Consider the following 13,537-nt stretch of genomic DNA (forward strand, 5'->3'; position numbering starts at 1 on the left):
GCTACCGGCAAAAAAGTTGGTCGTATTCAAATGCAAAGTCCAGGCACTAAACCATTTTATGAAATATTAGATACGCATTACAGGCGAAATATTTGGAGAAACGAACAAGAAAGTTATTATGCAATGATTATTGAGCCTACAGTTAAATGTATTGGAGCTGGTTTAAGTCAGGAAAAATATGCAGATAATTGAAAACTGCTTTACTGATTCCGATTTGTTGAAACAGTTTATTATAATGGTGCAATAAATATTTCTGTTTCAATAAAAATAACTTTATCATGACAAGATGAAACATTAAATAAATATATATTCTTATGAACGTATTTGATTGAAAAACATCTGTTAATATTATTAAATTTACTATCTTTTTTAGATTTCGTGTCAAATGCATTCCTTTACATGTTGAGATTTAACTCATCTTCATTTAAAGCATAAGTGACAGTTATCTTACAAATCAACCATGCCTTTTAATAGGCTAATGGTATAAGTGACACACAATTACTATCTACACTTGTACAAAAGACGAAAACATCACAGTCTTTCTAGCAGTGACTACGCGAGCAAGTGTTGTAACCCTGTGACTATAACATTTTCAATACTTGAGTGCTAAATATACAAGTGAGTGTTTCTTTTTTTCATACAATATATTTGATAATATTAACATTATGTGCTGTTCTTGCCTTTCATATTTTTGTGTAAGATAGTTGTACTCGATTCATTGAAGTAATAAGCAAAATAACGTGTTAACGTTTAGCTGGCGAATTTGTAAATCTACTCAGAAAAATGATTGAAAATAATAATTTCTAAACTAATTATAAAGTAGGCACTTGCTATATTTATATCGTAAATCTCAAACGTACGTATCGCTAAACAATATTTAGTAGTAGACTGAGTGAATTAGATTAAAGATTAATCCATTAACGTCTTCTTTCTCAACTTACATACTACACTTTATCCATTTTTGAAGTTATATATCTTTTCCCAATTTTATTACATAGGCAATAGTCAGAATAACAATAATAATAATGTTCAACCAAGATTAAATCTAACCATTCTGTGTAATAGATGTGATATTGAGATTATAATTACAAAATTAGGGAAAATTATAAGTCCAAAACGTAAAGACTGCGAGGTAGTTTATGTGGGAAAAAAAGCGACCATTAAAAATTCGAGTCAATAAATATAAGAATAATAATATTAACGAGGCAGTGATTAAAAACTACTGTACTCCTATCTATTAAACTGGAATAATGTATGAATTTTTGATTTAGAATCTCATAGACAAGAACACTCGATAAATTTTCGATATACACTTTTTTTTACTAGACGTGTGCCACATGTCCAAAATGTGTAACTCCCAGCATAATTAATTTTCTTGTTTTTCTCTCTCTCTCTCTCTCTCTCTCTCTTTTCTTTCGAAAGATTTCATTGTACGCTGAGTCACTGGCATTCTTCGTCAACCTCGGAAATAATTACAAAAGTTTTGTAAACGTAAACCCCTTCGCTCTTACGATCGGCTTGTTGGGGTTTTCTCTAAATTGCCACGTGTCCTTTTTTCTATTTCTCATTCATCTCCGACGAGACGACGCATTTAAAGTTTGTTTTCATCTGTACAGCTAACACTTAATTCCAATTTGTATAATTGCGTCGATAGTTCAACAATTGAAGTTCAATTTTCAAGAAACTAGAATATAAAAAATTGTTTAAATTTAATATTTTATGTAAATCACGCTGAACAGATAAACATTTTATCATTAAAATCAATATTTTTCTTTTATTCTTGCGAGTGAGCAATTTCCTACGATTTCAAATGATGTTAATTTTTTTCTGTAAAGGCAACTATATTAAAATGAAAGGAACTAAAATCTTGAAGCATGACACGATCGAAAATCCATAAACAGTTTCAAACTTTTCAGTTCGATTTTACGTCATTTATGATTTAGGGAATTTAGTAACAAGAACATATTATTTATTACTAATAATTATCTTTCACAGCAATATATCGGATCAAACGATGCTATCGCTACTTTCAATAGCCATCTGCTTGACACATTTGTTATGGACTTCCGATGCAGCCGTAGAAGTAGTGAATCAAAAGAATTCTGTACACACAGGGTATCTAATGATCGATTCTTACTCTTTTAAAGAAGGAAACCTAGTTTATGGTATATGCAATGGTCACAAAGAGCAAATAAATTGTACAATTGTTCAAGCGAAGCATCCATACGCAAATGCCACTCACACCTGTAATGTCACTCTCAATGCCGAGCAAAAGGATGCAGAAATTTACAGTCGTATTGGCTTAGCAGCTCTCGGTCAAGACAAAGCGGTAATATTCTGGCACGAAGAAGGCGAGAAAACTTATTTGAAGCTCGGCACCGTTCAAATGAACAATTGCAAGTTGAAGGAAGCCAAAGTGCCCGACGTCCAAACCGTCAGCTACATCGATCTTTTCCATTCGCAAAAAATTGTCACTTATAAGGGCGACATTTATGACGTTGTTTTCCAAGATCCAAAGCTCTGCGGCGATAAGGCTTGTAAAATGACAATTGATGCACAAGGTGCAGTAATCAAAGAACCTTCCGCTTACATTACTACTAATGGACAGTTTATGGCTGTTGTGTCGCCGATTGCAACTCGATCACCAATTAATGGACTTATTTATACGATCATCGAATCAAACAAGTCTATCTTATGGATGATCACCTCCGATGGTATGAAAATGTATGCGTCAAGGTGTGTAATGCAGTGATCAATATTAATTCGAATTGCTGTTTTGATGTTTTAGGAACGGAAAAGAAAATCGCAGAGTACGAAGGTTACCCAATTCGCACTGTTTCCAGCAGCCACGACATGATCAGCGTATGCTCAAAGCCCAACAGGGATTCCGATATGACCAATTGTACTCAGTACGATAAAGAAGGCAGCATCAAGATCACAGTGAATCTGACTGACACTAACGACAAGACGAACACTCTGATCGTGCACAATCTTGCCAAAGGCGGCTTCCTTCTCATGCTCGTGGAGTACGAAAAATGCGAGAAAAACGACTGCGCGAACGAGCTGGCTTACAAGCTGATCAGAATCGACGAGGGAGGAAAGCGCGCCGGCAGCTTGAAGCTCAGCGAGTTCGAGAGCGTTGCCGGCAAAAAGGAGTGGGCGTACATTTACGATGCCGGCGACGACAAGTACTGCGCCGTGTTGATTGGCAATGAACTTTCAACTCCGCACGGCGACTCGCACGTTGTTTCCAATTGCTTCGCCATTGGCGACTTCTCAAAGTGATTGCCGGAGAAGCTCTCGTGCATTTTATAACATTTTATACTTTCTATACCTTGTGTGTATCCTAATTACTTCACGAAGAAAATAAAAGCAATTTAAGCCAAAAAACTATCAACTTGCGTATTACGTCACTTCAATTTTACTTGATAATATTTCTTAAGGTACATTCGAATCAACCAAATTCAATCTTGATACATAGCGGAATAAATTTTTCGTCTTTCAAATCAGGAAACTTTGTAAAGTGAATAATAGTTTAAGTGCTGCTAAATCAGCCTGGTTTAGAATGTCAATGTAGCAACGCTTTCATTTGCGTCTGTGACTGCTGTAACAGGCGTTGCTCGGTGAACACCTTTAAGGATTGGTTTATTTTGCTAAAATCACGAGTGAGTATCAGTGCGAAAGCAACCCAAATTATCTCTGAATTTACTTGAAACAATCATAAATATTTTTCGATCTAGCAATAAATATCAGCGATAACAGACAGAATAATTCAATCAAATAATCTTTACAGGCGAAATGTTAAAGCCAATTAGCCTTATCGTCCAAATCTCTGTGTTTCAATTACTGAGCACTTGTACAGCCGTGGAAGTGTTGAAAAAGCAAAGTCACTTTTCGAAAGGTCAGCTCATGCTTGGCCCTTACTCGTTCAAAGAAGGAAACTTGGTATACGCACTTTGCGACCACCAAGAGCCAAATGTAAAGTGCCAGGTCGTTCAAGAGAGACCGCCTTACAAAGAAACCTTTCGTTCGTGTAACATCACACTCATACCCCAGCAGAAAAACGGTGAAATTCAAAGTAGTATCGGAGTAGCAGCTTTAGGCAAAGACAGGGTCATTTTGTTCTGGCATGAAACTGGCGCAGAGGAATATTTGAAAATCGACACCATCAAGATGGATCACCGTTGTCAGATTTACGAAGCCAAAGTAGCCAAAGTCAGCTTACCGACTTACATCGAGCTTCATCACACGAACGATATTTTGACGTACAACGACGACACCTATGACGTCATCTTCCAGGATGTGAATAGATGCGGCGATAAGATGTGTAAGATGAGCATCAATGCCGAGGGCGAAGTCATTGCCGAGCCAACTGGGTATATCAGTAGCAACAAGCAATTTATTTCTTTTGTGTCACCGATTGCCACTCGATCGTCCTCCAAAGGATTCGTTTACACGCGGATCGATGCGGATGAGAGCACTTTATGGATAATCAAATCTGACGGTATGTATTAATATAAATGTTACAAAATTATTTGTACGAAATAGAAAAAAAAACAGTTCAGTTTGAGTAGCTCAATAAATCTTAAATAGGTATTTTTATATTTGAGTAAAAGAATTTGAATTCAGATGGAACTTTAGAATCTTTTTAAAAATAGAAAAATATCACTTCTTATTTCTGGTTATACCTTTTAGGTAAAGAAAAACAGTTGACGAAGTACAAGAAAAGCGCAATATCAGCCGTATCAGCAATTAACAATATCATTACTTCCTGCATCAAACCTGACATGAATACATCAATGACGTGCACGCAGTACGACGAAGACGGCAAGATGAAGTTCACAACAAACGTAACAAGTATCGATGAGAAAACGCAAATATTAAGAGTGTACAGTTTAGCGAAAGGTGGATTTTTAATGATGACCGCCAAATGCGAAACGGGAATATGTAGCAACGCTGCCAGCGGCCAAATAATACGAGTTGACGCGAATGGCGTTGAAGCTGGCACCTTCCGTCTGGTAGACTTCGAAAGTGCCATTGTCGAGAGGCATTGGGCTCATATCTACGAGAACGGCGAAGAAAAATATTGCGCTGCTTTCATTGGTGAAAAGCGCGCTCAAGGCCAGATGGAATATTTGAATGTTGTTGTCAATTGTTTTAACAAAGCTGATTTTCAACAATAATATTTCTTATCGCGATTTCATATTATTTTGGATGTCGGGCTCTGTAAACAGAGATTTTTTTTTAATAAAAATAAATTTTACGTTGAAAAAGTGATAAATATTTGTTTTGGCTATCTATGTGAATAACGACGGTGTAAGCTCGATATATTTTTTCATAATTTATTATTCAAAATATCTTTAATGAGACTATAAAATTATATATGTAAATGAATTTCATTCACACAGTTTCTGAATCGGGAATTTCATTGTATTGAATTGAATTTAATAGCAACATTTTCGACCACGTCAGAAAGTAACAAACGACACACGTACAGTGGTTAATTTAAAAGTTGGGATACGCTTTTGAAGCTGACACTATGACGTCATAAATAAAAGTATTACGTTTACTGTGAAAGCGTAATTCTCGTTCTTGACGAAGCAATTGCCAACGTTGATTCATCGATAGATGTCGATATTGAAAAAAACCATAAGGATTTAAGAAATACATAGTTTAAACAATAGATCATCGACTCAATGTGATTATAGACAACGATTAGATTATAGTTATGGGTGTGTTTTGTCTGCAAAATTAAGTCATCTATTGACTATTATTGAGGAGATGCCTACGTTTCAATTGATATTTGCGCTTTGAAGGTGATTGCTAATTCGTAGACTGACATAATTAAACGTAAACTTTCATCGCTACTGTTAGAAACAGCAAAGTTTTAAATTAAGAGAATCATAGGAGCATTTATCAAGAAAGCCCTAGAATTATTACTAGAAATTATTTTCATTTACATAAATGTTGAAAATGATTAATATTCTTATCTAAAGTATTTTTGCCAATCTTTAAACTGATAAAAAATATATTATTCAAAATTATCCAAAGTAATATAAAACTGCAGACTCAAAGAAAATGCTTACTTTTTATTTACTTTCTATCTTTAAACACATGATTTCATTCTTTACGTAAAAAAGAAAATCATTCATATAAGGAGTTTTTAAGAAATCCATACTATTTGACAGAATTCAATACATTTGCATGCAATAAAAATGAGGTGCCGACTGGTTGGAATACTCCTTGTCTATAAATCAAGCGATACGATCACTTAAACTCAATTACCCTTACCGAGGATTGTCCTTATTCACGGATGATCGTATAAAGTCACTACAGTCAACTCGATTAGTAAGTACAAGGTAGCAAAGAAATACTTATTTTTTACATGAAAATCTCGTAAGTATTTATATCACTATTTTTTACTCTTATAACAACGTAAAATCAATTGAAACAATTTGTTACTTTATTGCGTGAACTACATTTTTCAAATTAATAAGTTCAGGTAAAACAAAACATTGTACTGTTTGACGGATGCTATGGAAACATTCAAGTACGCCATCACAATAGCATTCGTACTATCAGCTACTGTCACTTAAATAGGAGCAGAGGTCAGTGTTTTAACGCGATCACAATATCAGCCTGGGCAGAACTTCGGATACAGTATTAACTCCTTTAAAATTAATAGACTGATATATACCGTGTGCGATAGCGGTGATATCCAGAGAAAATGTAAGGTAATACAAGAAGATATTTTCAGTGATAATATTACATACTGTTGCAATATCACCCTCAAAACTGATAAGGAGGGTATGAAATTTGGACTATTTCTCGAATATGTTTTTGGCAATGACAAAGCTATTTTAATATGAGAGGAAAAAAAAGTTTTAAAATATACGTCAAATTTACAACTATTCAATTAACCGATTGCTATGTGAGAGAAGCTAAATTACTGGACGACAATGAATCACTAGAACGAGATCCAATTCATCGTCAGCTATACATTGGTCAAAAAATCATCACTTACGACAACAAGTATGACGTGTATTTTGAAGACAAAGTCACCTGTGGTAAAAAAGAATGTAAATTTAGCATCGACGCCAAAGGGAACATAATACGCATAAACCAGCTCCATTCACGAATAATAGCCCATATCATTCAGCTAATTTCTAAAAATAAACCGTCAGAAGTATTTACTTCCTTGAAGATGAATAAGAATGAAGCAATTTTAACTATAATCAAACCTACGAGTAAGCTCTTATAGTAAAAATTTATAGCATGATTGAGTCTTGTAAATAATGTTTTTTTTTTATTTTTTCTAGTTTCAGAAAAGTTAGTGGCCACCATCGACAGTAAACAAAATATAATTCTAGGCTATTCTGTAGAACGCGAAACAGTAGACTTATGTATTAGATTAACGAACAAATCCAGCATTATATGTTCTCAGTACGACATTGACGGCAATCTCAAAACAAAAGTAACTTTATCTGATACCAAAACTCATTTACCTTACATGTATGTACTTCGGGACGGTGGTTTCTTTCTTTTAAGAAGTGTCAATGTATTTTTGTATCACCAGAGTTAAGCCTCCTGTTAAAACAAAGGAATTACGCATTGAAGGATTCAACAAAGAGAGAATTGGAAAATATTCTCAGTTTTTTTATAAGAATCCAAACGGAGAAGGTTATTGTGTTACTGTGGTTTACAGTAAATACGATCCAACGAGCAAAATTATGAATGGAAAAGTCGAAGATCGTAACATCGTAACGAATTGTTTTACAATTGCTGATTTTACAAAATAGCTTATAGAATTCATTAAACAATATAGTGTAGTTTTCTAGCTTTTAGTAAGACTACAAGGAAGATTTTATCTGTAAATTGTATTAAGTTACGTCAAAATAAAATTTACAATTACCAAATTTTTGAATTTAAAATCATGATTATAAAATGATGAATTTTAAGTTCACTTGAATGACATTCAATAAAGAACTTAATTGTTAGCATGCAGTTACTAAATCAGGTATTCGTTTTGTGATAATTAACGCATATTAACTTCCCAACCATTTAGCGTTAAATATAAAAGTTAAAGTCCTTGCCATTTCCTTATGAATTTTTTCCAACTATATTCCAAAATATCATAATTTCAATTTCTAGCTAGTGACGTAAAAGGTTTTTATTTAGCATATTACTCAGTAAATGGACACTTATATTGAGTTAGCGAGAATGGTTAAATAATAGCAATAATCTTATGATTGGAGTATGATATATATCTTTCTGTTGGCTGATTCCCCTCCAAAGCCAATTATTCTAACATGCCGTGGTTTGCTAAAGAGAGCGAGTACTGAAGCAAAAAGTGCGAAGTGAAGAACGATAAGTCTACTAAAACAATAAAATGAAAGTCTACCGTGAGTAACAATATTCTTTAATTACAAGTAATTGAAATATTAAAAAATATTATAAACTTCAGATACGGCATTTAAGATGAAAACTATCAGCATAATATTACTTCTTATAATGTTAAATACCGTAAAAAGTACTGATGCAGTAAAAATTTTGACAAGGTCAGCACAAATTCATCCTGATTGGCAATTCGGGGACAATCGAGTCACGTCTTTCGAAGACGGTCGACTTCTATACACGATGTGCGACAATGGTGATAACAACAAGACATGCACGATAATTCAGGAAGACATTCTGAGTGGAAAAACAATATATACATGTAATATTACGCTCGAACCGGAGCAAACAAATGCTCGTCCTGGAAAATTCTTTTCAAGAAGTTTTGGGGATGATAAAGCAATCTTTGTTTGGGAGGAGAAAGGTGCCGAGACATTCGTCAAATTCATTACCACAAAATTGACTAGCTGTAAAAGTAATGAAGTAAAAATACACGACAATAGTAAAATGCAATTGATAGAACCTATTGCTTATCAGTTGTATACAAGTCTCAAAATCTCAGTATACGAGGAATACTACGATGTATTTTTTAAGGACACCAAACGTTGTGGAAATAGAGAATGTAAAATTAGCATTGATGCTAATGGTAACTTTATTGATGGATTAACTACGTTCGTAACTACTACTCGTTATCAAATGATCATAGTACTACAACCAATTGCAAAAAGAGCCACTGATATGGGATACATTTGTGTTAAATTCAACTGGAATAGGACATATTTCTCATTTATTCAACCAGACGGTAAAGACATAATTTTTTTTCTACATTTATATCAGTAATTTCAGTTACTTAAAACTTAGATTGAACTCATATTTTTTTATAGGAAAAGAAAGATCTTTAGGGCGAACTCACTATGACAATCAAATCATTGGTGTTACTGTGGAGCACGAAATCGTTGGCATTTGTATGTTAGCAGAGCGAGAATTTAAAATTAACTGTTTGCAGTATGATCACGACGGCAATATCAAACTGGAAACCACCATAACTCAAATTTCTCCTCAGACCCACATCATCTCAGCACATATTTTACGACAAGGTGGCTTTCTTCTGTTGTTTTACCAGACAGAAAAATGTCAACGTACCAGCGACTGTATGGTTATCTCACATTACTGGATTACCAAAATCGATATTAATGGAGAAATTGTGAGCCAGCTTAAATTCAAAGGATTCACTTCAACGAGCATAGTCCAACATATTGGGTTTGTATATGAAAATCCAAAAGACGAAGGATACTGCACTACAATTGTCTACAGCGACTATGATCCAGTTAGCGGGAAAAAGAGAGCAAACAACCGTCATGTAATAACTAACTGTTTCTCGGAAGCCGATTTTATAGAGTAATATATTCTATAATGCATCAGTTTTTAATTTACTTTATTTTTATATTACGTTGCCAAAGTTGGAAACAAATTTAAAAATCAGTTGGGTTTTTCTATATCATAATTTTTAATTTTATTCATACTCGTTATATTAATTATGAAGTTAAGCTCATGATTTCATATTAACTATAATAGGGCTTTTCGCTGTACTATTCGACAACACAATTATTATATGTGATTTAATGTAAAGTAAAACGCTGTTCCATGAATTGAGTAATGTCTAATAAAGTTCACATAGTCAATATCTAATCGAAAATTCTTAAGTCTTTCAATATAACTGATAACGTTTCATACCATTCATATGAAAATTGAAAAATATTTTACCCAAGGATTTTTTTGGTATTTCTAATTAACAAGTTATTTATATGAATTGTCAAAAATTGTGTTTTTCTAACAAACTAATTGTATTAATTGATTCTACGGGAGAAGTCACGACAAAACCATTTTCATCAAGCATAGTCAATAGTTCATAGTATATTAGTCTGAATCACACTGATACGTGAATCAAAGCACGTTGAATGTATTAAATATATTGTCCACTCCTCCTTTCTCTCTATCTTCATTTTTTCTCTCCACGTTTTTAAATTTCTGCATTCTTTACATCACTGCATACACATATATATGACTATACCTTGTGCATATATGTTCATATACACATCTTGTAAATACATATCTATATTTACGTGTATTCGTTTCATTAAAATATTTTTAATATGAAACAACATTAGTGATAGAAAAAAACCAAATACTTAGATCGTTTCAATATCAAGCGTCTTTGCCAAAGAAATTCAAAAAATTTTTATATCCTAGTTTAATTGATGAAAATAATCTTTCATATGGCAATAACGATTTAAATAATGTGTAATCGTTTGATCCAAGTTTAAGTAGAAGCCATTTATTAAATAAAAATTCAAATAAATTTCATTCAATCGATATTATTGGATATTCTGATGAAGCGGCAATTTATCGCCGTTGTAACATGCGAGTTTAAGACTTTCGAATATAAGTATTGTACGTATCTATGTTATAATTATAGTTTCTGAATTTGTATTTTCAATAAAGTTTCTGTAAATATGGGCAGACCCGCTAACGAGGCGTTAATAAGCGATGTTTTACTCATTGCCTCTATCAATAAGTTAAAACTAAACCTCTTACTCAAATAATGTCTTAATGTATTAACAAAAATTGGTAAAATAATTTTAAATGTCACATAAAATCATTGTGAAATAGAAACTACAATTATCACTTTGTTATACCAGTTCGTCCTTTTATTTTAATGTTTATCGAGTCCTTTTTGCAAATAAAGAATTTCAATGTGGGCATTATAATTTGAAATCTATTATTATATCTGTTTAGGTTGTATTGCTAGTAGAGGGAGTCGGAAACGGGAATTCCGCGCAGAGTTACTAGGTTATCCAAGATCAATCTTTTACAGCAACTCAAACGAGATGTGCTATATTTAACCCTCGGTTTCGGAACAGTCAATGTCATTTTCATTTCAGTCGGCTCCGAGTAAAAACGTAAGTAGGCAGTTGCTTTTTCTTCCGCTTGCCTTAAAAAAACTCCAAAACTTGTAATAAAAAGAAATTTCCTTAAACAAAATATTAAAACAACTTTTATTAATACTTTTATAATTCATTTTAAATGGTCATTTATTGCAGACTTAGATCAAGATGGCAAGGGCAAATAATATCGTTGCCTTCGTAGTTTTTTTAATAATACTTTGCGCTGTGTTAGCTGTATATTTGCTATACAAAAGCAACGTGAGCATTGTGAAGCATTCGCGTCACTATCCAAATAAGATGCTCATTTACGACGACTACTCGTTTAGGGACGACAGTTTTGTGTACTTGGTTTGCGATGATGGAGATTTTCCAAAGTGTAAAATTGTGCAAGAAAAATACCCGTATAAAACTATTTTTAAATCTTGCAATGTCACACCAGGCATCCAGAAAGTGGACAGAGCCAGCAAACGCTTTATTTTCGTAGTAGCGTTTGGAGAAGACAAGGCTGTTTTATTGTGGAACGATGACAACAGTAAGCATGATAAACCATACGTGAACATTAGCGTTGTACATATGAATGGTTGCAAGCAGGAACGCACGATAAATACTCATTTATTTACTACTGAGCAATTGAATAACGTAAAAAAAATTTTAACTCATGATGACACTTTCGTGGTGTTCTTCAAAAACACCGCTGAGTGCGGAATTAACGGACAGTTAGACCGAGAATGCACGCTCCGATTTAAAAGTGATGGACATTTCGACCATTTGGATAAATTCATTGATAATAGCAAATTTAACATTAGCAACATACATTCAGCCGATTTGACAAATAACAGATATGTTTATATAAAATCCCGCAATGGACATACTGACTTATATCTCAGCAATTCTAATAGTACGTATGTTAAATCTCTAAATATAATCTTCCCAATCGAAATTTGATATATATTTTATTCTAAACCAAATATTTTAGTCTGTAAACCAAATAATTACTAACCCAATTAATGTTGAGCCGTGCATTTGTTAAAAATATGAATATTAAAAATAATTTTATGTTTTATTACGATCAAGTTAACAACTGAACGTCCATTTTCGCATATATTTTTTATAGCTGAACTATCTCAATAAGTACTAGGTTAACGTTATCCTTATATTTAATTCCCAATACAACATTAAAATTATGTAAAACTATTAATTTTGAATACATCAATATAATATGTCTTCCAGAAACTGAACATATGTTATTGTCACTCTCCGGAGATTTCAAGATATCAGTGGTCAACGAATTGATTGGAGTATGCTCGAAAATTGGCAAAAACACAACGTGCTACCAGTATGACTTTAAAGGACGCATCAGTTTGAAAACCAGCCTGACTGACGTTCACAATAATACGGAATTGAAAAACATTTATTCTTTACCCGAAGGAGGTTTCCTGTTGAGTTATGCTGAATTTGGTAGATGCGAAGAAGAAGATGAGTGCTATCCAGACTGGCTGACCAACTATTTCATTCAAAAAATTGACGCGACTGGGAAGCCAATCGGTAAAGTTGGTTTTATAGGTCTTGAAAAAGGTTATAAAGTCATCAATCATTCGTATATTTGGAAAGCTGAAAAAGAAGGAGAATATTGTGCATTTATCGAACCTTTCAGACAATCCGATAAAATTGATTTTTTTGTTAATTGTTTTCCAATTGCAAATTTCGATGCATAATTGATGGAGTCATATTACTTTAGTTATGTAAAGTATGAAATTGAAATTACGACATTTTCTGAAGTACATGTGTGCATTTCAATTGAATCAATAGGTTTTGCATTTAAACAAATAGTCAAAAAAGACCTCGTACCAGTTCTATCTCATTAATTAATATAAATTTTCACCAATTAATTATATTGTTATTACTTTCAACTACAGCATATTATGCCTCTCTGCCAAGTGACAGGTTTTGAAGCACTAAACATGTTAATTGTATTCTAAGATACCAACTGTACAGTTCATCAATAAAAATAATTATTATATAAATATCAAGTTGCTTTATGGTACTTTCTTTTGCAGAAGTAGTAGTGAAAAAAATTAAAAAGAAAGATCTATTAATCATTGTTATATTCAAAATAGAAAAATAATTTACCCCGTCTGCCACTATGAAAATATGTACAACTATATATAACTATAAAAAAACTATTTCGAACCGCTCAA

At 33.1% G+C, this 13,537-nt stretch overlaps 3 protein-coding genes across 5 annotated transcripts; all 3 read left to right on the plus strand.

The window, feature by feature from the left end:
• Positions 1–516: 516 nt before the first annotated feature.
• Positions 517–6,081, plus strand: LOC131669893 (uncharacterized). 2 transcript variants are annotated; one of them, XM_058945085.1, is made up of 4 exons: positions 517–618; positions 1,996–2,714; positions 2,789–3,665; positions 3,794–4,507. In XM_058945085.1, the coding sequence occupies exons 2-3, from the start codon at positions 2,015–2,017 to the stop codon at positions 3,283–3,285; spliced, it is 1,197 nt and encodes a 398-aa protein (XP_058801068.1). In that variant the 5' UTR covers positions 517–618; positions 1,996–2,014; the 3' UTR covers positions 3,286–3,665; positions 3,794–4,507. The 2 variants fall into 2 exon arrangements, with proteins under 2 accessions (XP_058801068.1, XP_058801069.1); XM_058945086.1 differs by lacking the exons at positions 517–618; positions 1,996–2,714 and adding an exon at positions 4,696–6,081 and having other exon boundaries at positions 3,521–3,665; positions 3,794–4,504.
• A 2,172-nt stretch (positions 6,082–8,253) lies between these two features.
• On the plus strand, positions 8,254–11,148 carry LOC131669915 (uncharacterized). Of its 2 annotated transcripts, none has more exons than XM_058945118.1 (3): positions 8,254–8,402; positions 8,465–9,196; positions 9,279–11,148. In XM_058945118.1, the coding sequence occupies exons 1-3, from the start codon at positions 8,390–8,392 to the stop codon at positions 9,794–9,796; spliced, it is 1,263 nt and encodes a 420-aa protein (XP_058801101.1). In that variant the 5' UTR covers positions 8,254–8,389; the 3' UTR covers positions 9,797–11,148. The 2 variants fall into 2 exon arrangements, with proteins under 2 accessions (XP_058801101.1, XP_058801102.1); XM_058945119.1 differs by having other exon boundaries at positions 8,273–8,402; positions 8,559–9,196.
• Positions 11,149–11,286: 138 nt separating this feature from the next.
• Positions 11,287–13,321, plus strand: LOC131669929 (uncharacterized). Its single transcript, XM_058945151.1, has 3 exons — positions 11,287–11,354; positions 11,496–12,237; positions 12,570–13,321. The coding sequence occupies exons 2-3, from the start codon at positions 11,508–11,510 to the stop codon at positions 13,052–13,054; spliced, it is 1,215 nt and encodes a 404-aa protein (XP_058801134.1). The 5' UTR covers positions 11,287–11,354; positions 11,496–11,507; the 3' UTR covers positions 13,055–13,321.
• The last annotated feature ends 216 nt before the right edge of the window (positions 13,322–13,537 follow it).

The sequence above is a fragment of the Phymastichus coffea genome, unplaced genomic scaffold, assembly GCF_024137745.1.
Source record: "Phymastichus coffea isolate CEN01 unplaced genomic scaffold, Cenicafe_Pcof_1.1 PCOF00098, whole genome shotgun sequence".
In the NCBI taxonomy this organism is placed as follows: Eukaryota; Metazoa; Arthropoda; class Insecta; order Hymenoptera; family Eulophidae; genus Phymastichus; species Phymastichus coffea.

Excerpts from the sequence above, each read along its gene's own strand:
- LOC131669893 (XM_058945085.1), top strand. The coding sequence starts at position 2,015 with ATGCTATCGCTACTTTCAATAGCCATCTGCTTGACACATTTGTTATGG. Across the intron at positions 2,715-2,788 it reads ATGGATGATCACCTCCGATG|GAACGGAAAAGAAAATCGCA; the intron begins GTATGAAAATGT and ends TTGATGTTTTAG.
- LOC131669915 (XM_058945118.1), top strand. Across the intron at positions 9,197-9,278 it reads CTCATTTATTCAACCAGACG|GAAAAGAAAGATCTTTAGGG; the intron begins GTAAAGACATAA and ends ATTTTTTTATAG.
- LOC131669929 (XM_058945151.1), top strand. The coding sequence starts at position 11,508 with ATGGCAAGGGCAAATAATATCGTTGCCTTCGTAGTTTTTTTAATAATA. Across the intron at positions 12,238-12,569 it reads ATATCTCAGCAATTCTAATA|AAACTGAACATATGTTATTG; the intron begins GTACGTATGTTA and ends TATGTCTTCCAG.